At 38.9% G+C, this 26,552-nt stretch overlaps 1 protein-coding gene across 3 annotated transcripts; it reads right to left on the bottom strand.

Annotated features, from left to right (window-relative positions):
• Positions 1-359: 359 nt before the first annotated feature.
• On the bottom strand, positions 360-26,325 carry LOC109211462 (methylmalonate-semialdehyde dehydrogenase [acylating], mitochondrial-like). 3 transcript variants are annotated; one of them, XM_019374996.1, is made up of 22 exons: positions 26,168-26,325; positions 21,285-21,350; positions 21,014-21,143; positions 19,788-20,358; positions 16,187-16,284; positions 15,328-15,399; positions 15,079-15,240; positions 14,917-14,995; positions 14,349-14,503; positions 13,999-14,062; positions 12,384-12,463; positions 12,051-12,116; positions 11,299-11,352; positions 9,681-9,832; positions 7,853-7,943; positions 7,190-7,270; positions 2,166-2,243; positions 2,042-2,077; positions 1,900-1,943; positions 1,732-1,813; positions 969-1,059; positions 360-876 (listed from the first exon to the last, which is right to left on the bottom strand). In XM_019374996.1, exons 4-22 carry the CDS (start codon positions 20,332-20,334, stop codon positions 455-457), a joined length of 2,454 nt encoding a protein of 817 aa, XP_019230541.1. In that variant the 5' UTR covers positions 20,335-20,358; positions 21,014-21,143; positions 21,285-21,350; positions 26,168-26,325; the 3' UTR covers positions 360-454. The 3 variants fall into 3 exon arrangements, with proteins under 3 accessions (XP_019230541.1, XP_019230540.1, XP_019230542.1); XM_019374995.1 differs by having other exon boundaries at positions 21,002-21,143; XM_019374997.1 differs by lacking the exon at positions 21,014-21,143.
• Between the last annotated feature and the right edge of the window lie 227 nt (positions 26,326-26,552).

A 26,552-nucleotide genomic window follows, 5' to 3' on the forward strand; every position in this document is an offset into this window, starting at 1 on the left:
ACAGTACATGCTTATGAAATACTGCCATATTGATGCTACACATTTTGTTAAAACTTCCAAAACTCAGAAATTTTAAGTCCTACATGCAATTTCAGGTGAAGGACGTTCAAATTAAACTTCAATTAGCACCAACAGCACATAGCACCCACATCAAATATTTCACGGAAATATGCACACGATTTTAACGTCAAATTCGTTGTTTCTAGCATTGGAAATTGTTTCTAGTCCTATAAAGTCTCGACTCTTTAACACTTTCAAGCAACCAATCTTCACATATGATCCTAGTCACTTCTTGGACCAGATCCATCAGACAAAGAAGGAACCGACAGAAAATAGCTCAGCTAATCATTTCGGGAAAATATATCAAGAAAAACTAAAATAAAATCAATCCTTTAGCAAACAAAACTAGAACTATTATTCACATTTTCTAGTACCAGCTATAAATGATTGCTATTTAAAAGTTCAATGTCCAATGTGATCCATCAGATATTGGTATTGTTGGGGACATACCATTACCACTTGGAATATCCCCTGAATGTTCTCCCAGAGATTCACCATCGCTACATCCTGGGAAATCCTTTGGGTGTAAAGCCATATGGACTCCATCTCCATTTGAGAAATCCCCTGAATGTAGCGCCAGCGGTTCTCCACCACTCTGGTAATCAATAGATTGTAATCCCTCGGTTACTCCATCACCACTTTGATAATCCCCAGTACCACTCTGATATTCAAAAGCTTGCAGTCCCTGAGATAATCCATCATCACTTTGGGGGTAGTTTGATGTTAAGGGTGGCAATCCTCCTTCATTACTGGAGAACTCCTTCCATTGCTGAGTCACTGTCTTTATTTGGGTGTAAAATTGTACACCAGCTTTGCCTACATAGCCCACAGCTCCAATTAAGACAACTAAGATGCAGAAAAAATTAGTAGATAATAGGAACAAAGGTATTTATTCCAAGTATGTTTACCATTGGCATTGATATCCCCAGCAAAAGACAACTCTGAGCATGTGAGAGAGAAGAGGGGCAGAGGAGCAGGAACAGCAGCATTTATGCAAACCTGAGTTCATCAATATTGCAAAATTATCAAATTTTCTGACACCAATTTGGATGTACAAGTTTCTCAATTTCTCCATTTACTATTGTTTATTTTTTTTCTAATGACGGTGTCTAGGTTAGGTTGTGAGCACCTTGACTACTACACTCGATACCTGCCACCTTTGACTAGCACAGGTACCGGGTAACTCTTGTTTCTCGTGGTTTTCACCCACTTTATTGATTGCTAGCCACACCCTTGGATGCCTCAGTTTCTCCATAATACAACTTACTTCAAATCTTTCCTTGTCAGACCTTTTTCGGAGTGTTAATAATTGTAGTTGCTAGTTGTTACTTATTTCTGTAAGTGGACTAAATTGCCCCTCAGTTATTTATTTCGATAAGAATTAAATTTGTTCACTAATTGAGGCTTCTTCTTCTTACAGAGGGCTATTTCTTCTCGTTATGTTAAATAGCAAAGGTGGTTTTAAGTTGTACTTAAAACATACTTTTTATATTCTTCACCTTTTAAAATTTAGTGTTTATTTTTATCAGTTCTGAATTGAAAACTTTAATCAGAATGTATTTTCTCATATTCCTGAACTTAACCATTCCTTCTCCTTCATAAAGATGCAACGTGAATAAAATCTATCAAATATATCCCACCTATTTCTACTCCCCTATTGCAATGTCTTACCTGCCTTGTTTCGATCTCAATCTGGAATTTCCTCGCAAGTGCCCCAGAGCCCGTGAAGATAGATGTTCCATTGCAATATTTTCTTCATAAAAAGCAGCATAAATGATAAGATAAAAATAAAACAGAAAACTTCACACAAAGATTTAATAAGGAAGTAACGGGAAATACTTATTTCGGTTCACTAAGTTAATGGCCTCATCTATGCTATTAGCCTGCAGTTAAAAAGACCAAGAGGTGAGAAAATTTCAGTGAATTCACAAGAAATGCAGCAAAAGAACAGGGATCTGGAACTTGGAAACATATGACTAACCTGCATACAAAGAAGAACGGGACCTAGTATTTCCTCCTGCATACAAAAGGAACAATAGCACTTAGTAATACACTTTTTGCAAGCACATGAAAGTACTCAAGGAATTAGATTAAAAACTAGATACCTTGGCACATTCAATGTCTTCTGTGACATCAGATAATATTGTGGGACCAAAGAAGTTGCCCGACTCGTATTTGGAAACCTATTTGTCATCCACAAATGTTTAAGAGAGAGGAAAGCAGCTTTGGTACCTTTAAGTTGCAAAAAGGAACTCCATATTAGACCACATTCCTTCTCCTATCTCTAGGAGTTTCTCAACGAAAATGCAATCACTGCCACGGAAACTGACATCCAAAAGAATATTCTAATGTTGAAAACTCTGCAACACTACCCTTTTTTCTAGCAGAAAAAATGATCCAAGGAATCAAACTAATAGGTGGTCAATCTTGAAGAAAACGCAAACAAGAATCTAATAGATTAGCTGTGAAGTAGTTAGTCATGTTTAGTGTTCCACATCGGGAGGTAGATACCTATTATTATGTAATTACTGTATATAAATAGGGTTGTACAACACTTTAATCAATAATAATATTTTTCTCCCGTGCATTCTCACATGGTATCAGAGCATTAGTGAGAAAAGATCGTTGTGCGTCATTCCAGCGACATCCGGGAAGAAATAACTCAGTCACCGTGCAATTTTCCGGTGACCTAAGTGACAGATTTGCGTATCTTATGTTTGGTGAGTGTTGTGCACAAACCATCACCACCATTAGATTCAGAAACCTCCGGCGACCAAACCACAAAAAGATTCTCCGGCAACAGACGCCCCACGCGCCACCCAGATCTGCGATTCCGCAGGCGCGTCTGTCCCACGCATCGGCGCGTGCGTGCTTCTCCGGCCATTTTTTGGCCAAGCTTCTTGAGGACAGCCTAGTCGCACATAAATTCTGAGTCCATTGGTACTATTTCCGACAGTTTCCGACAACTTTGGAATTTTTCGGCGAGCTACAATGATTTTTCCGGCGTGAACAGTGATTCCCAGAAAATTTCTGCTTTTTTCCGGCACAATATTATAATGGCATTCGTATCAGAAGCCTTTAACTCACAATCAATTGGATCCAATGCATTGAATCCAATCCAGATGGTTTCTTGACCGGATTATATTGAGTTCCTTCAGTACAAAGCATGTAAACAGACATCTTCAGGGATAGCTTCCGTTGTTCAAACAGATAGTAGCGTGACTTGTGTCTCCCAATCTTCAACCTCTGAGTCTTGGGTCATTGATACAGGTGAATCTGATCATATTTCTGGTAACAAATCTCTTTTCACTAGTATTTCATATTCTCAATCTCTTCCAACAGTTACAATGGCCAATGGGTCTCAAACCATGGCAACTGCAATAGGTCAAGCAAGCCCCCACTTCTTTCCTTACCTTTAGATTCAGTCCTTTATGTTCCCAATAGTCCTTTTAATCTCATAGACGTTAGTCGCTTAGCCAAATCACTTAAATGCGCTGTTTTATTTCTTGATGACCTTGTTTTTATATAGGAACGCAGTACGGGGAGGATCATTGGTACCGGACGTGAATCAGATGGACTTTATTACCTTATCCTTGCAAAATCACATGGACTCGCATCTTGTCTTCCTTCAATAACTTGTCTTGTTACCGATTCACCAGATTTATTACATAAACGGTTGGGACATCCCAATTTGTCAAAACTTCAAAAAATGGTACCTGGTTTATCTCACTTGTCCACTCAAGAGTGTGAGTCATGTCAGCTTGGTAAGCATACCCGCTCCCATTTCCCTCGGCGTCTTGATAATAGAGCAGAGTCACCTTTTACTTTAGTCCATTCAGATGTTTGAGGTCCTAGTCGGGTCAGTTCTACCTTGATATTCTGCTATTTTGTGAGTTTCATTGATGATTATTCCAGGTGCACTTGGATATTTTTGATGAAAAATCGGTCTGAGTTGTTTTCTATTTCCCAGACCTTCCACGCTGAAATTCAAAATCACTTTGGGGTTTCTATCCGCACATTCCGTAGTGATAATGCCCTAGAGTATTTGTCTTTCCCATTTCAGCACTTTATGAACTCTCATGGGATTATTCATCAAACATCTTGTCCGTACAAATCTCAACAAAATGGGGTAGCTGGAAGAAAGAATAGACATTTTATTAAAACTGCTCGTACCCTACTCATACAATCTCATGCTCCGTTGCGTTTTTGGGGAGATGCAGTTCTTACATCTTGCTATCTTATTAATCGTATGCCATCTTCAGCTATCTAGAATCAAGTTCCATTCTCTGTCCTGTTTCCCCACTTACCTTTGTTCTCTCTTCCACCCCGTGCCTTTGGAAGCACATGTTTTGTTCATAACCTTACTCCAGGAAAAGATAAGTTAGCTCCTCTTGCTCTTAAGTGTGTATTTTTGGGTTACTCGAGAAAGCAAAAGGGGTATCGATGTTATTCTCCTGACCTCCAGCGGTATCTTATGTCTACTGATGTTACCTTCTTTGAAACCCAATCATACTTCACAGGTCCAGGTAATCACTTAGATATTTCTGAGGTGCTACCAGTTTCATCTTTTGGAGATTCAGTCACTACCTCCCATTCATATTCCTCTGCAACTCCAGCTCCACCACCTACTGCTCCAGTTGCACCTCCACCACCTATAGCTCCAGTTCCACCACCTAGTCCAGTTCAGCCTTCTGCAGCTCCACCACTCTTGACTTATCATCGTCGTCCACGTCCAGCATCAGGCCCAGGTGATTCATGTCCTGCATCAGATTCTGCACCTACTGCGGACTTGTCTCCTCTTAGTCAACCAATTGCACTCCGCAAAGGTGTACGATCCACTCTTAATCCTAATCCCCATTATGTCGGTTTAAGTTATCATCGTCTGTCATCACCTCATTATGCTTTTACATCATCTTTGTCCACTGTTTCTATCCCAAAGTCTACAGGTGAGGCACTATCTCATCCAGGATAGCGACAGGCTATGATTGAAGAGATGTCTGCTTTACATGCGAGTGGCACTTGGGAGCTTGTTCCTCTTCCTTCAGGTAAGTCTACTGTTGGTTGTTGTTGGGTTTATGCAATCAAAGTCGGCCTGCATAGCCAGGTTGATCGTCTTAAGGCTCGTCTTGTTGCAAAAGGGTACACTCAAATTTTTGGGCTTGATTATAGTGACACTTTCTTTCCCGTGGCTAAAGTAGCATCTGTTCGTCTCTTTTTGTCCACGGTTGATGTACGTCATTGGCCTCTTTATCAGTTAGACATTAAGAATGCTTTTCTCCATGGTGTTCTTGAGGAAGAAGTTTATATGGAGCAACCACCTGGTTTTGTTGCTCAGGGGGAGTCTAGTGGTCTTGTATGTCGATTGCGCAGGTCACTATATGGTTTGAAACAGTCCCCTCGAGCTTGGTTTGGTAAGTTCAACACAGTTATTCAGGAGTTCGGCATGACTCGTAGTGAAGCTGATCACTCTGTGTTTTATCGGTATTCTGCTCTGAATCTGTGTATTTATCCGGTGGTTTATGTTGATGATATTGTTATTACTAGCAATGATCAGGATTGTATTACTAATCTGAAGCAGCATATCTTTCAGCATTTCCAGACTAAGGATCTGGGCAGATTGAAGTATTTTCTAGGTAATGAGGTCGCTCAGTCTAGCTCAGGTATTGTTATTTCACAGCGGAAGTATGATTTAGACATTCTTGAGGAGACTGGAATGATGGGCGGTAGACCTGTTGACACTCCTATGGATCCGAATGCTAAGCTTCTGCCTAGACAGGGGGAGCCCCTTAGAGATCCTACGAGATATAGGAGGTTGGTTGGCAAATTGAATTACCTCACAGTGACTAGACCTGACATTTCTTTTCCGGTGAGTGTTGTAAGTCAGTTTATGGATTCTCCCTGTGATAGTCACTGGGATGCAGTTGTTCGCATTCTTCGGTATATAAAGTCAGCTCCAGGCAAAGGGTTACTATTCGAGGATCGAGGCCACGAGCAGATTGTTGGGTACACAGATGTTGATTGGGCAGGATCACCTTCTGATAGACGTTCTATGTCTGGATATTGTGTTCTAGTAGGAGGTATTTTGGTCTCTTGGAAGAGCAAGAAACAGCATGTAGTTGCTCGATCTAGTGCCGAAGCCGAATATCGGGCCATGGCTATGGCAACGTGTGAGCTACGTTGGATCAAGCAGTTGCTCAAGGAGTTGAAGTTCGGAGAAATCAGCAAGATGGAACTGGTGTGTGATAATCAAGCTGCTCTTCATATTGCGTCAAATCCGGTGTTCCATGAGAGGACTAAACACATTGAGATCGACTGTCACTTTGTCAGAGAAAAGATACTCTCAGGAGATATTGTTACAAAGTTTGTAAAGTCGAATGATCAGCTAGCAGATATTTTCACTAAGTCTCTTACTGGTTCTCGTATTAGTTACATCTGTAACAAGATCGGTACATATGATTTATATGCACCGGCTTGAGGGGGAGTGTGAAGTAGTTAGTCATGTTTAGTGATCCCACATCGGGAAGTAGATACCTATTATTATGTAATTACTGTATATAAATAGGGTTGTACAACACTTTAATCAATAATAATATTTTTCTCCCATGCATTCTCACATTAGCCAATTAAGGAAGTTATTGCTTTCAAGACATGAAACATGACCTCAATCAAAGAAAGAAGATTATGAGAAATTGACCCTGCTATTCTTCTTTAGCCCTCTTACAAGCGGAGACAAGAAAGATGACTTTATTTGACCTCCTATTGCATTCAGTTTTATTTGTATGTCTTCAGAAGAAATATTGCAACTTAAACGCAAGTATAACTCATGAGGTAGCACTATCAGGACAATACAGTATATTATACAACCACTACAATACCAACTGTAAGAAAAGTTCAATATTTTTTTTGATGAAGGTATTGCATTATAGGCATCAAGAAGATGCAAAAGGTTACAATAGAAGAAAAGTTCAATATTTTCTTTCAATAAGGGTATCAAGTTCAATATTTTTCAACCAGCTCAGGTCTCTTTCAACCTAGAGTCCCCTTTGTATTGGAGGTGGGAGGATATCTCCATGAGACTCCATCTCTGGAAGCATAAAAATTGATAAAACACAAAACAAAGTGAAAGTACCGCAATCTGTCTCCCATCAAGAACTAGTCTTGCGCCACTATCAACAATTGCTTGGATGAGCTTGGATATCCGTTCCCTGACCTATGGATGCCACACCAAATAATCACGATAAATTAATCCAATAGCCTGTTTGGCCAAGCTTCTTTTTGGCCAAAAGTGCTTTTTTTTTGCCAAAAGCACTTTTGGTCAAAAATTGAGGTGTTTGGCCAAGCTTTTGGAAGGAAAAAAAGTGCTTTTGAGGAGAAGCAGAAGTAGTTTTGGAGAAGCAGAAAAAAGTAGCTTCTCTCCAAAAGCACTTTTTTGAGAAGCACTTTTGAAAAAAATACACTTAGAAGCAGTTTTTTAAAGCTTGGCCAAACACTAATTGCTGCTCAGAAGTGCTTTTCAAACTAATTAGCCAAACACAAACTGCTTCTCACCAAAAGTACTTTTGAGAAAAGCACTTTTGAAAAAAAGCACTTCTCAAAATAAGCTGATTTTTGCAGCTTGGCCAAACGGGCTACAAGAAGGTGAACTTGTAGTAGCACTAGAATTCATCAAAGAACTGAAGCTACTTGACAAAAGCAATAACTGCATGGTAATTTTGCAGTACAAGCTCAAGTGGCTCCAGTAACCCAACTGCAAATCTCCTATCAGAGTAGAAATTAGGGTCAAAGTATGTACCTGTTTGCTGATTACTGGTCCAAGGGCTGCACCAGGTTCAGTTCCAGCATTTACTTTGAGTGCCTTTGCACCTTCTGCTAGTTTATCTTCCCTGTCAGTAATGATTAAGAAGCTCGGCATATAAATACAGCTAACATCCGCTAATCAAATAACTGATAAGCAACAATGAATGAAATGCAATCTTGTAAAGTCTGAGCCCTGAGGTAAAGATTGGAGTGGTAAAAAGTACAAGATTAACTTGAACTTGGCAAAGGATATACAAGTCCACCACTAAAATGTGAAAAATGGACAAATCATTTGCCTCGTCTTGAACCTTAATGAACTTAAACCCACCTTTTGGTTCTTTGCCCCATTTACCATCAGAAAAGGGAGAGTAAAACACCCTATAATCCAACTCCTCAAACTAATAGCAATGACTTCCTCTCCATACATTACCGACAATCAGGACATATTTAGCCTTAAATACAGACAAAGTTAAAGTTTGTCATTTTATACTGCTAATACAACAATAGCCCAAATTTTAGGAGTTAGTTTCTTATTTTTGAGAAAATTGTTAGTTGCTTATTTTTGAGAAAATTTTCACTCTATCTTCCATATGTATCCTTCTTGTGCTTAGCTACTTACTACTTTGTTGAAAAGAATGTATTGGATTGATTAGAGTTAAAGTTTTCGGCATCTTCTTTCGCCATAAATTGAAGTGCTGCTATCAGTGAATAAAATGCTCCTACTATTTGCTAGTGAAATTTGACTCAACTCTATCAAAGAACTTTTGACATGTAAAAACTCACAATCAGTTACTTATATTTTAAGCAATGAATTGAATTGTTAAATCTTTCTTTCGCTTTATTAAGTCAGAAAAATTCCCATCACACTATCATAAGTCTTAAGATTCAAAATTCATTACTTTAACTATGATTGTCCACTTACCTGAAGTTCAAGCCGTGTTGTCAAAGGCACGCTTAAGCCCTAAAGCGAGGCTCAAAGCATGTTGAGCGATTCGCCTTGCTTTGCTGGCGCTGCAGTGTCGCATCAAAGGCTCTAAGGCATACTTTTCCTCGCCAATGAGTGTAATCATGAAAAGGCGACACTGAACAATTGATATTTCACTTTATCGTAATTTTTTTTGTCCATACATTTGTTATTCATGCTTATAATTATTGGTCTTGGACTACATATACATATTTTACTTTTTCTCCATTTTTCGCCTTTTTTCATTAAAGCCCACGCTTTATTTGCGCTTAAAGCCCCAACGGGCCTTAGAGCTTTTTTGCGCTTTTCGCCTTTGATAATACTGAGTTCAAGTAGCATGTACGTTTGTCGGTTATAAAAGTGCTTTAACTTGAAATATCAAAGAAAGTTGAGTTTATATACCTATAAGATTTAAAGCAAGAAAGTTGAGTTTATATACCTATAAGATTTAAAGCATGTTAACCGTCGCAATTTTGGATGCTTTTATCCTTCCCATGCATAGCATTCGATTTCTTGGACTATTTAGAGGGGGAGATGGAGTTTCCTTTACAAGAAGAGACTAATGGCAATCATGTATACATACCAGAAAAATGAAATTCTATTACTATCATTTTGACATCAAGAGTGATCAGCAAAGAGTATGATAAGCATACAGGTGTACTCCACATAGTACATTCTTGGTACTGATTTTAATAAAACATACTTTATTTGATCAAAACAAGAATACGATAAGCATACAGTCGACCTTCAAGTAAACTGGAAGTTCTTGCCTCAGCAACTAACGCGAGAGAAGCTGGACTAAGCAAAAAGCAGAAAAGAGACTTGATCAAATGAAAAACTGGAGAATTAATACGAGTACCATGAAATTGAGCCTCCAACAAAAACCACAATGTTGATTGTTGTGCAGCGTTGGCCTGCAGCACCAAAACCAGCAGCAACTAGAGCATTCAAAGTAGCTTCAACATTTGCATCAGGCATGACAATAGCATAATTCTTGGCTCCCGCATTGGCCTGAGGAGAACAATTATAACAGCAAGTTGGCAACAATAGGATTATGTTACATGGACTCGTTTACTGGTACGTTTGAATATGGGTATGTACAAGTATCCGAAACGTGTGCGTGCAGTTTTTTCTTTTTCAGGATGTCCAGTATATTTAAAGATCCACATAAAGTAAGCGGCTAGTTAGAGACAGAAACTCTCTTTTCTCTCTAGACTTTGCCAGATAAATCAAGTCCTCGGCAGTACCCCAGTGATCACAGAAACTTCTATAGAAAATCAGGAGCGATCTGATCGTGCTGACTGCTGAGTAATGTAAGCTTAGTATATCATGAAGAGAAAGATTTGCTTACTAGATTGAATGACATAAAACTGGTGAGATCCTACAGAGAGGTAGCTACCTGCCCGGCCCTATTCCTAGAAAGGATTCTAGCCAGAAAGGGAGGATTTTTTCAAGGTGTCAAGAGAAAAGACAGCAGACTGAAGTTTCGAGAAACCTGTCTAGGTAGATGTTTCAATGCAGAGTAGGTTCCATTATATGATTCAACTAGGTTCCATTGGAAACAGTGTAGAGGGCTGCTCAGTGTTGGTGAGTGACTGCAGGCTTGAAATAGGTTCCATTGGAAACAGTGTAGAGGGCTGCTCAGTGTTGGTGAGTGACTGCAGGCTTGAAAGTGTCCAGCCTGCATAGAGATGGAAGGCGGACTAATTCTTGCTATTGTACCACTGGGCTTCCAGCACTAGGTGTACTGATCGGGAGAAAATGAGTGGAATCTTTGCGCCGAGCTTGATTGGTATCCCAATCTCTCTCTAGTGTGTAGACTTGTACAGGCAGATAGGTGACTTGTGTGGAGATTATGCCTACTTTTGAGCATAACAGACATGTCTAGTATGAAATCTGGAGAGAGAGAGAGAGAGAGAGAGAGAGAGAGAGAGAGAGAGAGAGAGAGAGACAAAAGCGATGTTCTGATCATGTTGTTGTCGAAGATGGAAGCTTCTGTTACAAAATTTGGATTTTATTGTTGGAGATGGAGATAGTATTTGATTCCAAAACATAGCACCACCAGAAAGTTGAAGAAGATGATGAAAGAGATGGAAAGGAAAAGCAGTTATGGAAGATTTCTCCTTTTTGCATTTTTTGGATTTTGTGGAGGGAAAGAAACAGGAAGCTTTTGAAAGAATAGAGAGTCCACTATTGAGGGTCGAGAGTTTTCTTTTACTTCTTTTATACTTAGGTGTAAAATGAAATTTGTGTAGAGAGTTGGTTAGACTTTTGGGGAGGCTTGATATATACACTACCATCCCACAAACAGGGGAAGCTTAAAGAGTAGGGTGTGCGAAGCCACTTAAATCACTTCTGTAAAGATCACACCATCTGGGTGTAGTGTAAGTAAATTCTTCTGACTCATCAAATTAAAAGAAAAAAGGAATCAGCATAAAGTACCCACAGCCATAACAAGCAAGAGTAGCCACATTTACCTTGACACATTTACTGTTGTTCGCCAATGATCTGCCATGCATATACAGTTGAGCCTTGATTATGACAAGAATATGTTAGTTACAGGATAAAGAAGATGCAAATTGCCAGGCTTAAATAAATGGAACATAATCAAGAGGGGAAGGACATGAAGCTTGTAGAGTTTCACAGTTAATAGCAGCCTATAGCTGGAATCCTACCACTTACCACTATAAGTAAAATATTGTCTCTCACGCAACAGGGAGGATTGAAAAATCGAACCCACAGACTTGCTTTTGCCTAGTTGCTTCGATATCTTCCCACCATACCTGGTGTTGCAGTCCCTTCAGTTTTTTTCCTTTTTTGATCTGGGTTCTTTCATTTCTTTTATCTTTGTTCATTCTTGGTTTAAATTGTTCAAATCACCTTTAAAATAAGATCCTGCAGCTTTTCATTTCTTTCTGTTTTCCTTTCAGTTGGGTATGCGAGGAGTATCAAAGTATGATCTGTAGCTACATATGCTTATGTTTGGTTACCTTTAATGACTAATTTTTTTCTAGCAAACATTTTTATTGATTACTCCCTTCCAAACATTCTCAGCTTATCCTCTTTTTGTTTCACTACAGGCACAATTAGAGTGAAGAAAAGGAACTAATTATGCAAGGGTCAAAGATCCAAAGTATGAAGCACTGCATCTATACACCATTACCTTGAGGATTTTTTAAACCCCACATTTTCAGACTATTAAAGGTGGTTATGCGAGGGTCAAACTTACAGCATCAGAACCAACAAAAGACACAACTTCAATATCGTCATCATCACAGATGGCATTGACAATGTCCTGCGCCAACAAAGTATCATGTTAATCAAAAACATGGTGCCAAGAATAAGTTCTATCACAATGGAAGATAGCAAACATTTTAATATAGAGGTCAAATACAGCTTCCAAAATTTAGAGAACTGGTTTGTCAGCAAATCAAACAATTCAAGGCATGCAAGCGAAGTGCGAGACCTAGTCCAAATTAACAATCAGATATGTGTTCTTGTCCTCAAATTAGGGAAGTTCATGAGCCAACAGTGATTGTTAATCAAGGAAATTGGAGCTTACATTGGTGCCATGAATAATATTTAAGACACCATTCGGCAAACCAGCTTCCAATACTAATTCTGCAAGTATCATGCAAGCTCCTGAAAGAAAAGATGCTACAATCATAAGTACTGCATACATTAATCAGAACCTTCTCTAAGGTACATATCCACATATACAGAAAGAGGAACAACTAAACAATTCTATAGATACAAGCATGAGGAGAGGATGAAATATTAGACCCTCTCTTTCACAAAAATGACATACTTCGCATTGCTTGTATTCCAAAAGTTAGTCCTCTTTCCTTAACTCTTACTCCCTCTCTTCCATTTTATTTAGCAATTATTTGTTATCAATCTGTAGCAAAAAGAATGACCCCTTTCCAAATTTGAAAACAATTTAACTTTAAACCTCCCCTTTTACCCTTAGTGGCATGCTTTTATAGTCACAAAAAAGTAATGTCGTGTTTAATACCACAAGTTCCAAAAGTCTTTCTTTGCTTCTTAAACTCCGTGTCTAGTCAAACACTGTCGTACAAATTGAAACGGAGGGAGTATCTCTTTAAACAGCAAAATCAATCTACAGGAGAAAAACATAATGTGAAATCTCTTAAACTATTTCTGTTGAGACTACATTTTGAAAATTAACCTGGCTAATAATAGTCTATCAGATATTTTGCTCCTAATCTCTTACGAGTATGAATGATAGAAAGAATGCTATTAACAAGACCCTAATTTTCTCTTTTAACTAACGATTACAAAATGAAAAAGGGAAGAGAGGCATCAAGACCTTTTCCAAGCATTTAAATGAAAGTATTACGGGAAGAAACTAAGAAGTTCTCCATTGCTCTATTAGCCAAAATATTCATATTATACTGGTAAAGGGGTAAACTACATGTGGTATTATCCACTCCCTCCGCCATGTGGCACAGTTTAATTTGAGGTCATGAAGGTTCAATTTGTACATATCTATGTCTATTATACCCATTTTGAAAATAAAACTGGAAAAATTAACTATATGAATATTTCAGCTGCTCTGATTCTCTGAAATTCTAACATATAGTTTTTGGACATAGCTAAAATGTAAAGTTTGTCTTCAAAGTGACATAGTGCAACAAAAATAGGGCATAAAGAAAAATATTTGACAAGACATGCAGTATAGATAATCAATGTATCTTCAAATTCCCTCTCTAAGAATGTTTATATGTTGCCTTGATGCAGTGAGGTCAAATACATTGATATGGGATGGATACTATGAGTAGTTTCAAAATTTGAATTATGGTTGTATCCTACATTGGGTGTCTGCATATCATATTTCTCAATTGATACACTTAATGAAGAATTTTATTTGCAATGTACAGGATCAGTACAGTTGGCACTGAATTTTCACTAAGTTATGGAATACTAGTCATTACAGCATCCATACTAGTCACTAAGTTATGGATGAGAAGAAACCAAATGACACATTCTAAGCAGTCAATAACCATACTAGTTTCTTCTGATAAGATGATCATCATAATAAAGCCACAACTAAATCAATCGAAATGGATGCCGATTGCTTTTAGGTAATTACAGTAAAACTAACCTCCTTCAGAGCTATTCGACCTTAAATTTTCATCTAAACCATAACCAATTACCTGGAGCTTTCTCAGATGGCTTTAGAATATATGTATTGCCGCATGAAATCGCAACAGGGAACATCTGGAAAAGAACACACCATCAAAGCATCAATTAATTAACAATATTGGATTACCACAACTTGCCAACCCTGAAAATTTAGAGGGAAGAAATAAATTAACTGGTATGAAAACAGAATATGACCGCTAAGCCCAAGCTTCTTTGGACAAAACCTCCGCTAGACTTCTCTAAGGGCTAATTGATGATAAATAAATCAGGCAACATCTTAAATAATCAAATCCAAAGAATCATCCAGGAGACATAGTGGAACCCAAGGATATGGCATAGAAGCAGCTGTAGTGAGGCTTACCCACAATGGAATCATAGCAGGGAAGGTGAATGGGCATATTCCTGCACAAACTCCAAGAGGCTCTCTGATACTAAAAGTATCGATTCCATTTGACATGTTTGAAACAAACTCCCCTGTCTGCAGTGCTGCCCCACCACAAGCACACTCCACTATTTCTGGAAAAGCAAATCCACACCACTTTAACTGGCGACGGACAGCAGTATAAAAAGCACCAGCTCTCACAGATCAGCCAGACAAAAATAATACATAACTAGGACCAGAATGATTTCAAAGTTGTCCTCTCAATTTGGGAAGACAATGAAAGTTGTTCCCTCAAAATCTTGAAATTATTAGGAGATAAAAATGGCAATACATGTTAGCTTAAGACTCATTAACAACAAACATCCTCGCAAGAAAATGTAAAAGGAGGCCTTTTAAAGTGTGAATTTCAGAATGCTACTTTATAATAAGAAAAAATATTAAATTCATCTAGATAGCAAGAATTCAAATTCAGAAGGAATCGATAAGAGCAAGTCCCCCTTTCATTTAATCAAGAATAACACAAAGGAAAATGTTATAAGGTACTCACCTAGCCCACGTTGCACTTCGCTGTATGCAGCCTTCAAAGTCTTGCCCTGCTCGGTAGCTATGGCGAACGCAAGCTTATCCTACATGATAATTGTGAACAGTTCTATAACCAAACCCTAATATGTATAACATATAAGCATGGTCGAAATCCCAAGATACGGACAATATCTCTCCGGATAAGTTCTTGAAGCTTGAACATGATCCGCTGACGGGTTGTAACTGGTGTGTGCCGCCACAATGGGAAAGCTCTTTTTGCTGCAAACACAGCAGCCTTAAGTTCTTCACCCGTACTTAAAGGAACTTGTGAGACCACTTGTTGTGTTGCCTGTCATTAGATTTCAGTCATAAAAAGCAAGTCAAAAAGAATTCCACCAAAGAAAAGTTTAGTCCATATTTGCGCAGCTGCACTTACAGGGTTTAGTACGTCAACGGATGCAGATGATTGCGAGTCAACAAATCTACCACCTATAAGATTAGGGTTCCTCTGCAAGAAAAGTTTGGACAAAGAAACATCCATTAAACTCAAAGATTGGAACACTTATCATGCATACATCCCAAAGATACAAGAGAAGGATTATGCACCAACTTTCAGACCCCATGAACCAATAAGAAATTAGGATATGGAAGGAGGGATATTGAGAAGTGCAAAGCAAAAATCCCTGTAAACTAAAAGAAAAACTTCTTTTCCCTTAGTACAAAGTAATATTAGCTCATGCTATCCCTTATCAAATGAAGAATCATATGTGGTATCAAAAGCAGTATCCTGGAGTGATTAAGCAGTATCATATATTTGACACAATCAAGATAGAAGCAGAGAGCTCAACCCTTAATTTCTCACCAAAACTACTAATTAGACATTTCTTCTAGCTTCACCCATAAGTCAGATTCACATTTTCAAACTGTTCAAAAGAAAGCTGTTACGGTATAACTATTGGGTGTAATTTAAGAAGGGTATATGACCTGAACCCTAAACTGAAATTGCCTACATGTTAGATGAGATAATTATTTCCCTATCAAAGCTAATGCACTAGACAGCAACTAGCAAAAGCGAGCGACTAGGGATAACTTTATTCTTTCGTGCTTTACCTTGGTTAGAAGGATATTGGAAGTTCAAAATGTTTCTTCTCGAGGGATATACTAATTATCTTACTAGAATAAATTTCAAAGAACCCTCGCTCTCTTGAAAAAAAGGAGAGGAAAAAGAAAGAAAAATAAGAGCAAGAAAAGGCAGTTACTTTTGGATATGGTTGATTAGATTCAAGTAACCTTACCGGAGGATAGCGCTTCCTCCAAGAAGGCTCAGTAGTCATTGCGGGCTGAGTGTTCCCTTCTACAGATGTACAAGGCCTCACTGTTTTGAATCTCCTCACTAAAACAGCACCTTACGATAATTCAGTATGTGAAAATAACAAAGTCATAATATAACAGTAGCTTTATCAGATTTCAGCTGAAGGGAGTAGAGGTCTCTTAGAGCAACCTACTAAAATTTATGTAACTCGGGCAAATACTCTTTAGCCATCAGTAATATTTTATGCATCAAAAGCAGTCCCACTCAATGGCAGCAAAATGAAAGTGGTACTAGCACATAGAATTCACATGGAATACATAAGATGTGCAAAACATTTTTTTTATCAAGTAAATTAAATTTTAATACATGCTTAAGATGTGCAAAACATGAATAACGGTATCCAAGTTGACACATCCTGACAAAGTTGATACTCAAGCAAACAGCAACTCATTGATCCAGGAATTTTATGCACAATAAATCTCATTTCTTTTTTAATTTTCTTTTTTTTGATAGGTAAGCTCATATTATTTTATGATTATGCTTATTCTAGTTGCTATGTTTTTTGAGCTCATTACACAATATGTAATGGATATACCATACATACCACCCAGCATTACCCTCAAATGGCATCAATAAAACTATCTTTTACTGATCCAAGAAAAGATTCATTAGATGTATCACAAGCTCATTTTTTGTAAGGAAGAAAAATAAATCACAAGTGAATTTGGTATTACGGAACTAGTACACTAAGCTCTGACATTTAATATTTGATAATAACTAATTCACATCTGTGAAATAAAATTAGAAAAATATAAGAAAATTATTGGCAAAAAGGGATGCAGGGGGCTGATGTGACAAAATTTGAACATCAAGAATCTTATGGCTCTAACAGGAATCTAATACTGATAGCATGCCACACACATGTCTGGAAAATTATTCCATGCCAAGAAATAAATTTAAGAATCTTCAATTTGCAGGCTCAGTTGGTTAACACTCATTCCCGTAGGAAAACACCTCCTCAACTTAAGGCAGTTGTAAGGTAGGTTGTAAATCATATGGTAGGGCCCCAAACGTACATGGTCAACCAAATATTCGAGGTATCTCCTTTCAACCTTTCATTTTTGCATAAAAAAAGCTGACAGTCAGTTGAATTAGTGAAACGAGATGGAGGCAGGTGTAAAAAATTAGATAAACTCGTGACGGTCTACATTGATGTTAGAATGCACGGGAGAAAAATCTATTTTTAACAATGATGCAATGAGCCCTATATATAATACATATTCTACTCCTACTACATATAGGACTAGGACATATTCTACTCCTACTACATATAGGACTAATAGCCCGTTTAGCCAAGCTGCAAAAATCAGCTTATTTTAAGAAGTGCTTTTTTTCAAAAGTGCTTTTCTCAAAAGTACTTTTGGTGAGAAGCAGTTTGTGTTTGGCTAATTAGTTTGAAAAGCACTTCTGAGCAGCAATTAGTGTTTGGCCAAAATTTTAAAAAACTGCTTCTAAGTGTATTTTTCTCAAAAGTGCTTCTCAAAAAGTGCTTTTGGAGAGAAGCTACTTTTTTCTGCTTCTCCAAAACTGCTTTTGCTTCTCCTCAAAAACACTTTTTTCCCTTCCAAAAGCTTGGCCAAACACCTCAATTTTTGGCCAAAAGTGCTTTTGGCAAAAAAAAAAAAGCACTTTTGGCCAAAAAGAAGCTTGGCCAAACAGGCTATAAGGCTATTTACACATAACTATCTAACACTCCCCCCAAGCCGGTGCATACAAATCATATGTACCGAGCTTGTTACATATGTAACTAATACGAGGACCAGTGATTGACTTGGTGAAAATATCTGCAAGTTGATCATTCGACATACAAGGCTACTAGACTCCCCCTGAGCAACAAAACCAAGTGGTTGCTGATAAGAAAAGTTGGCTGAAAAGTCACCGGAAAAATTTGAAAATAGTGAGACCAAGCCGAATTCCACACCACAAAATAGGTTTTAAAACACCACAAGAAAACAGAAACTTTTATGAAATTACTGTTCACAGCGGGAAGCGGGAAATCACTGTTCACGCCGAAAAAATAAAAGTTGTCACGCGTCGGAAAAGTTATTGTAGCTCGCCGGAATCCTAGTTCTGGCGGTGCGTGGAAGCGCGTGACTTTCTGCCGAAGTGACTGACTGGGGTTTTGTCGCCTGACTTTTCCGAACAAGATGGTAGTGTTGGTTTTCGCACAACACTTACCGATGAGGAGATAACGCAAATCAATCTTGAGTCGTCAACCAGAAAGACGCACGATGACTGACTTTTCTGTTCAGATGGGACTGGAAATTTTTGGGGTTTGGTCGCACAAGGGTTTTGGATCTGATGGTGGTACTGGTATATGCACAGTACCACTGTAGCAGTGATGAACCCTGGGAACAAGACGAAGTTGCCGGAAAATTGCACGGCGATGAGATCTTTCTTCCCGGATGTCGCTGGAATGACGCACAACGATAATATTCTCACTGAAGCTCTGATACCATGTGAGAATGCACGGGAGAAAAATCTATTTTTAACAATGATACAATGAGCCCTATATATAATACATATTCTACTCCTACTACATATAGGACTAGGACATATTCTACTCCTACTACATATAGGACTAGGACTATTTACACATAACCATCTAACAATTGACAAGCAAAATATTTGGATTACAAGCATTTCAATTGAAAGCGAGCTCCCCATCTCAATGTAAACTATGTTGCGCGGACTCTCCAAAATGCAGCCGCACCCGTATCGGATCCTTAAAAATGCACTACTCTTGGAGGATCTGACACGTGTCCTGTCACATTTTCGGAGAGTCCGAGCAACATAGGTTGTAAATTATATGGTAGGGACCCCAAAGCACCTCGCTGACCAAAAGTTTGAAGTATCTCCTTTTCTACCTTTCGGTCTTTCATAAAAGAAGCTAACAGCTTAGTTGAATAAGTTATATGAGATGGGGACAGGTGTGCTAAATTAGATCAACTGGCAATGAGCTACCATAGCCTAGCAGCTGATTTTGTAATTATTATTTGTTCCTTTTTTGCATGGAGGGGTCTACTGTAGGTGGCCAAGCACCACAATTTCAGCCTTCTGGTGTCAATCTCAAACCCTCATTGGGAAAAAATTGTTTTTACTGAGACAAGCCAAGAAGTTACATTACAAGAAGTCATAATTAGTTAAATTCTACAGCCTCTTGACATTTCTTGGAGAAGAACTTCAGCCTTCACCACAACTTCAGCCTTTTGCCACAAGCCATGGACCAGTACAGCACGTGCTCATTCAGGAGAACATGAAAAGCTAAGATAACGGTAAAAGTCTAGCAGAACACTTCTTCCTTGAAGTTATTCTGATTTTGACATCCCAAGTAAATGATGAGAAACGTTATATATTAAGGCATGCAAAATACAATAGTAAGGATTTAACAAGAAAAGAGCAATGACCTATAATAACATCAAAACGAAATAAGCATCCCAATAGTAATAACCAATATTAGAACGAGAGTATAAGAGATAAACAAAGTGAGCACTAGAGGATAAGGATGGTAAAGAAGGCTCAACCGTTAAGATTTCCATGCCGTAGCTTAGCTTTAACGTTGTAAACATGTTTTGGTGTCGACAAAAGGTCTGGATTGGTCTGCCTAAGCCTCTTTAGAATCTGACGTGGCTTTAAACCAGCATCTGTCATCTCTTTAATTAATACTACTTCTTTCTCTGAAAAACGTCGAGCAGAGGGATGCTCCGAGATGTCCTTTAAGGCTTCATGATTGTGTGATCCATCTTTTACCGTAAGAACCCACAATCCATCTTCCTTCTTACCCACAAGCTCAAAAGGACAATTTGTTAACCGAGATCCCATCTTCCTTTTTCGAGAATGTCCACAGGATGTCTCATCGACAGGCTTACGCCTATTCCGGTAAACACCTCCTCTGTCACAGCCAAGTACTACCACTTTGTCTTTCTTAGACTGTTTGATCGTGACAACATATCCCTGGGATAGTGCAAACTCCCCAACATGCTGAATGAGTTCTTCACGATCAATAAAACTCCCTGGTGGAGGTGGTAACATCTCTGGAGTTTCATTTGGATCCGTGTAAGTATTTTCCATGATTAATATTTAACAGTAATACACCTGCACATGCAACAAGAAAAATACAGTAAGTAGCACCACAAAGCTAATAATATTGACCAAAAACTCAAACAGGTAAAATTTCACAGCTACATAAAAGATGCAGGCAAGGTTTATCAAATTGTTTGGTACAGTATCTGCTCTTAAGTCTTATACCAACCTTCCAGATAAATAGTAAAGAAAGTGATTGAGAAAAGAAACATAAAGTACCCGTTTCCAATGATTCTATTAGATTTCCAGTTGTCACTTAGAGGGGAAAATAGTATAAACACTACCACCAAAGTTTTGATGGAAACACATTTAGAAAATGTTGAAGCATTTAACTATCACATACTTCTAGGTTTCAGAACAATGGGTCAGAAGTATGGTATAAAAGAGAAGAACAACATACAGGTCAATTTACAACTAGCAATATAAAGCCCCCACTTTTTTCCTTTCTTTATTAAATTTAGTTCAACTAGATACATGGTTTAACTCCACCTATATGAGCTTTTCAAAGCATAACTGGTCTTAGACCCGGACAAGGAAGAAGGTTCCAGTAGGTTCCGCCAACATAAAATAGTTTTAAGCATGAATCCTCTGAATACCCTAATAGTGCGAAATGTATAGATGCTATAAAAAAAAGTTACAAGGATACATATGCTACCTATAGCCTCACCATCGACCTGAATTCTCTCCAATCACACAGAGACCATGCCAAGCTGAAACTTTTACTCTCAGATCAATTCATTTTCCGGTATATATACCTTGCCATCACTCAGATGACTATGGTTACCTTTACCATTAACCTGATGATTTCAAACCAACAGTAACAGTCATCAGAAGACCAAAGCAAAAAGTGAGAAAATGAACACAGAAGCTAACTTGATAAAAAGATATACTAAGGGGCAACAAGCAAAGCGAAAGAGAGACAGAACCAAGAGACTCACCACATGATCTACTATACAATGTCCTCATGGATGGCCATTGCTTTAGACTTGTGATATTTCTAACAACTGCAGAAAACATGGAACAATTTGGCATCGGATAGAGAAATTGAAGAAGCGATACATCAGTAAAAGAGAGAATATGCACAGGTAGCACGCATACAAGTGCACTACGGAGATAGATACCGACAACCATACAGACAGATATTGTGTGAGAGAGATACAAAGCAAACTTAATTGCTCACATAATAAATAAGAAGAAGGTTCAAAGCTAGTATCCACCACCACCATAAACATGGTGGGGATGCATAGTTGGACATATAGGAGGGAATGAGGAGGAGTGGAAGGAGTGATGTATAGTTGGACAAATAGGATGGAGGGAGGAAGAGGAGAAGCAGAGCATGGGATGTTGCGCCGCTAGCACTCAAGTGGGTACTCTGGAGAGGAAGGAATAGGAGAGCTTTGGGACAGGGGAATATGACTTTGTACAGTTTCAGACTTGTCTTTTATTTTTTTGTTTAACTTTTGGAGCATCCACAAAGTTCCTTAGGGCATAGATGATTGGCTGTCTATTGTTTTGATTGGGTGTCTGTTGTAAAGAACTATATCTTTGTGTAGGCTTTCTACTCTTTGGCATGGTGGTTTTTCCACCAGAAAATCAATAAACATTTCTCTCATCAAAAAGTGGAACCAAGTAAAAGAACGAATATAAATAAACACATTGTATTATTTTGCAGCATAATAGACCAGTTCAGAAAAATTTACTTCTGGTATTTGAATATGTATCAAGTGAAAATCATTAATCTAATAACCCAGAAAAAGCTTTAATTCTGGAAAGAAATGTTTGTTTTTAAAAGAGAGAAACAAAAAAATGTTTGGAGCACTAGGAAGAAGAAATAGGAATATAAGATATGAAGGATTTACGAGCATATTGCCTCACCCTTCTAAGACAACAACAACATACCCAGTATTATCCCACACTGTGGGGTCTGGGGAGGGTAGTGTGTATGCAGACCTTACCCCTACACTGTGAGGATAGAGAGGTTGTTTCCAATAGACCCTCGGCTCAAGAAAGCATAAGCACCACATTAATGAAAATATAGACAAGAAGGGACAGTACCAAAAAGCCATACAAAAGCAGAATAAAAACAACATGATAGTAAGGTAATCAACAATGAAAGAAAACAACGGTTAGTCATAAAAACCTACTACCAATAGAAAGCAAGACTGCGTGCCAATACTACTGTTATGAACACTCTAGACTACCTACTCTACTACCCTAATCCCCGACCTCCATACCTTCCTATCAAGGGTCATATCCTCGGTCAGCTGAAGCTGCGCCATGTCTTACCTAATCACCTCTCTCCACCTCTTCTTAGGCCTACCTCTACCTCTCCATAGGCCCTCCAATGTCAACCTCTCACACCTCCTCACCGGGGCGTCTGTGCTCCTCCGCCTCACATGACCAAACCACCTAAGCCGCAATTCCCCATCTTGTCCTCAATAGGGGCCACAGCCACCTTGTCGCGAATAACCTCATTTCTAATCCTATCTAACCTGGTGTGCCCGCACATCCATCTCAACATCCTCATCTCTGCTACCTTCATCTTCGGGACATGAGCGACCTTGACTGGCCAACACTCATCCCCATACAACATCATTGGTCTGACCACCAATCCGTAGAACTTATCTTTAAGTTTCAGTGGCACCTTCTTGTCACAAAAAACACCGGAAGCGAGTCTCCATTTCATCCATCCCGCCCCAATATAATGTATGACATCTTCATCAATCTCCCCATCCCCCTAAATAATAGACTCAAGGTACTTAAAACTTCCTCTCCTAGGCATGACCTGCGAGTCCAGCCTCACCTCTCCTTCCCCTTCTTAAGTCTCACCACTGAACTTACACTCCAAAGTATTCTGTCTTGGTCTTGCTCAACTTGAAACCTTTAGATTCCAGGGTCTGCCTCCATACCTCTAATTGCGCGTTCACACCGTCTCTCGTCTCGTCAATCTATACAATATCATCTGCAAATAGCATGCACCACGGCACCTCCCCTTGGATGTGGCGCATCAGTACGTCCATCACCAGAGCAAACAAAAAAGGGCTGAGTGCCGACTCCTGATGCAACCCCATCATAACCGGAAAATGGCCCGAGTCCCCGCCCACCGTCCTCACTCGGGTCTTTACTCCATCATACATGTCCCTAATCAAACTAACATAGGCAACAAGAACACCTCTAGCCTCCAAACATCTCCACAAAACCTCCCTTGGAACTTTATCGTACACCTTTTCTAAGTCGACAAACACCATATTGAAGTCCTTCTTTCTCCCTATACTACTCCATCAATCTCCTAACAAGGTGGATGGCTTGTGTAGTCGAACGCCCCGGCATAAACCCAAACTGGTTCTCGGAGATAGACACACTCCTCATCACCCTTAGCTCTACCACTCTCTCCCATACTTTGGCTAAGCAGCTTGATACCCCGATAGTTACTGCAATTTTGGATATCACCCTTGTTCTTGTATACAGGAACCATCCTGCTCCACCTCCACTCTTCGAGCATCTTTTTCGTTCTAAAAATGACATTAAATAACCTAATGAGCCACTCCACGCCTGCCTTGCCCGCACTCTTCCAAAACTCCACCGGGATGTCATTCGGACCGGTCGCTTTGCCCCTGCTCATCTTACGCATAGCCCCCTCAACTTCATCAACTCTAATCCGCCTACAATACCCAAAGTCACAACGACTCCCGGAGAGTTCCAAATCACCCAGTACAGTGTTCTTGTCCCCCTCCTCATTCAAGAGACTATGGAAGTAGTTCTGCCATCTCCGACGAATAAGCCCCTCATCCAACAAAACTCTACCTTCTTCGTCCTTGATGCACTTCACTTGGTCCAAGTCACGCGCCTTCCTTTGTCGTGCCTTTGCTAGCCTGAACAACCTCTTATCCCCACCTCGGCCCTCGAGTTCCTCATACAAACGACTAAAAGCTGCATTCTTGGTGGCCGTAACTGCTAGCTTTGCCTCTTTCTTAGCCAACTTATAATGCTCCCTATTCGCCCTCTTCTCCTCTTCGTCTACACTTTCCACTAGCTTCAGATACGCTGCTTTCTTAGTTTTCACTTTTCCTTGCACCTCACCATTCCACCAATAGTCTGCCTTGTGACCACCAGAGTAACCCTTTGAGATCCCTAATACCTCTCTCGCTTCCCTAATGCACTGCGCAGTCAACTGCGTGGTTCACATAGCGCTTGTGTCCCCACTACTCCTCCAAGTCCCTATAGTCAACAACTTGACCCCCAATTCCTGCGTTTTAGCTTCCGTCAAGGCTCCTCACTTGACTATACATCGCCCTCTTACTCCTCTTCCTCGTGACCAAATTTTTATTCCTCAAGTGAGAAGAAATCTTAGATAATCAAACATTTAAAGATAGCAAGACCATAAGCCTCTTTAGCATTCAGGCAATTAACTTTAATTGCGATCGATTGTATGATCATTTGTATATATTCACTCTATTCAAGTCCATTTTATTCTAATACGAAACAATTTGTCTTTCAAGGCAAATAGGTTTTTCTAAAATTAGAGAATCTAGACCTAACACTTCTGCCTAAGTAGTCAAACTAAAAGCTCCCAACAAATTTTGGACCCAATAGAAGTATAATAATAGCAACTAAACCTCAATTCCAACTGGTAGGCATGGCAACCCTAATCTGCATTGATTTTGATAGATTGTAGGTCTTATGAACCTGACTTTAGGACCTCAATTCCAACTGGTAGACATGGCAACCCTAATCTGCATTGATTTTGATAGATTGTAGGTCTTATGAACCTAATTTTAGGTCTACTTCATCTCGCTCTATCAACTTTAATCATTATATTGTCGCACCTATGTACCAGCGTATCTGGAGATCTATGGATGACATGGTCAAACCATCTCAGGTGATCTTCTCATTCGTCCTCTATGTGTGCTACTTACCGCTTTGCCAAATATGGTTATTTCTACTCTAATATAAAATATTGAGTGTGCATCCATCGTAACATTCATCTTGTAAGTATGTTGGGTCCACTAAGGCCCAATATTCAAGTTATCATGAATACAGTAGATAGAGAAGAGAAGTGGAAGAGTGAGAAGAAATGATCATCATCTACCGTTCTTCCCAGTTAGTATGTCACTATCTTGGTGCAGATCAATAGAATTTCTTTTGATAAATCAAAAATAAAGAACGTAATGACCATCCCCTATTCCGGAGGAGATACTACTACAGGATTCCATATCTCTCCCAAAGTTCAGATAAAAAGATGCCTTCTTCTTACCACTCTACACCAAAGAGTATTATCTGCGTACAAAACAACTTAAGCATAAAATTCTCTAGTGACCCTGCACCCTTTTTCATTAGTCTCCAAACAAACACCACCATAGGCTTTTTCTTAAAAGTCAAACTAGCAACAATCATAAGCCAATTACCACAAGTGGCCACATGCACCCATTGACTGGAAACTGCAGAATATACAGTGACTAAAGTGGTTCTGACTAGACCAATGACGGTTTATTGATACCAATTGCCCCTCCTTTTGCTCCACTCAAATACAATGTAGGAGCAAATAGAAGAACAAAGTGCGGACTGCACAAAATCTCTAGTTGCAAACTTTAAACATCAAAACCTACAAGAAATAAACTACTTAAGCTATCAATTTATTTAAGAGGAAGAAAAAAAAAAGAACTAATCAAGCACTGTAAAATCTTGGTTTCAATCTCATACACTTAACTCTATCTTGAGCAACTGAAACCGAAACAACAAAAAGGGAATCGATTCATGAAAGAGGGATTAACTAAAACAAAGAAGAAATCTTTTTTAAATGTCTTATGAACATTGCTATTACCGGAGACGGCGATGACGCTGCCGGCGAACGGAATAGGGACGCGTTAGGATTTCCGGTCGTATTTCCCAGTCGGCAAGTGCGGTGAGTATCCGTTGGTTTGTACCTTCTGTGAGAGGAAGAGGAAACCACTGCTCCCTCCGTCTCATTTAAACTTATGATTTATAACGACACAATCTTTATTTTAGTAAAAGAAATTCTTAAATCTCGGCTTAGTTAAATAATACTGATATAAATTAAAAGAAAAGATTAGTTTTTTGTTATACATGTGTGCTTTTGCCCTAATACCAACAATAGTTTAATATTCAACCGTGTTCTCTTTACCTATATATTGGTATGAAGGATACCCTTCAAAAAATAAGAGCACTTTATTCATCAAAATATTTCA

Source organism: Nicotiana attenuata, unplaced genomic scaffold (assembly GCF_001879085.1).
Source record: "Nicotiana attenuata strain UT unplaced genomic scaffold, NIATTr2, whole genome shotgun sequence".
Lineage (NCBI taxonomy): Eukaryota > Viridiplantae > Streptophyta > Magnoliopsida > Solanales > Solanaceae > Nicotiana > Nicotiana attenuata.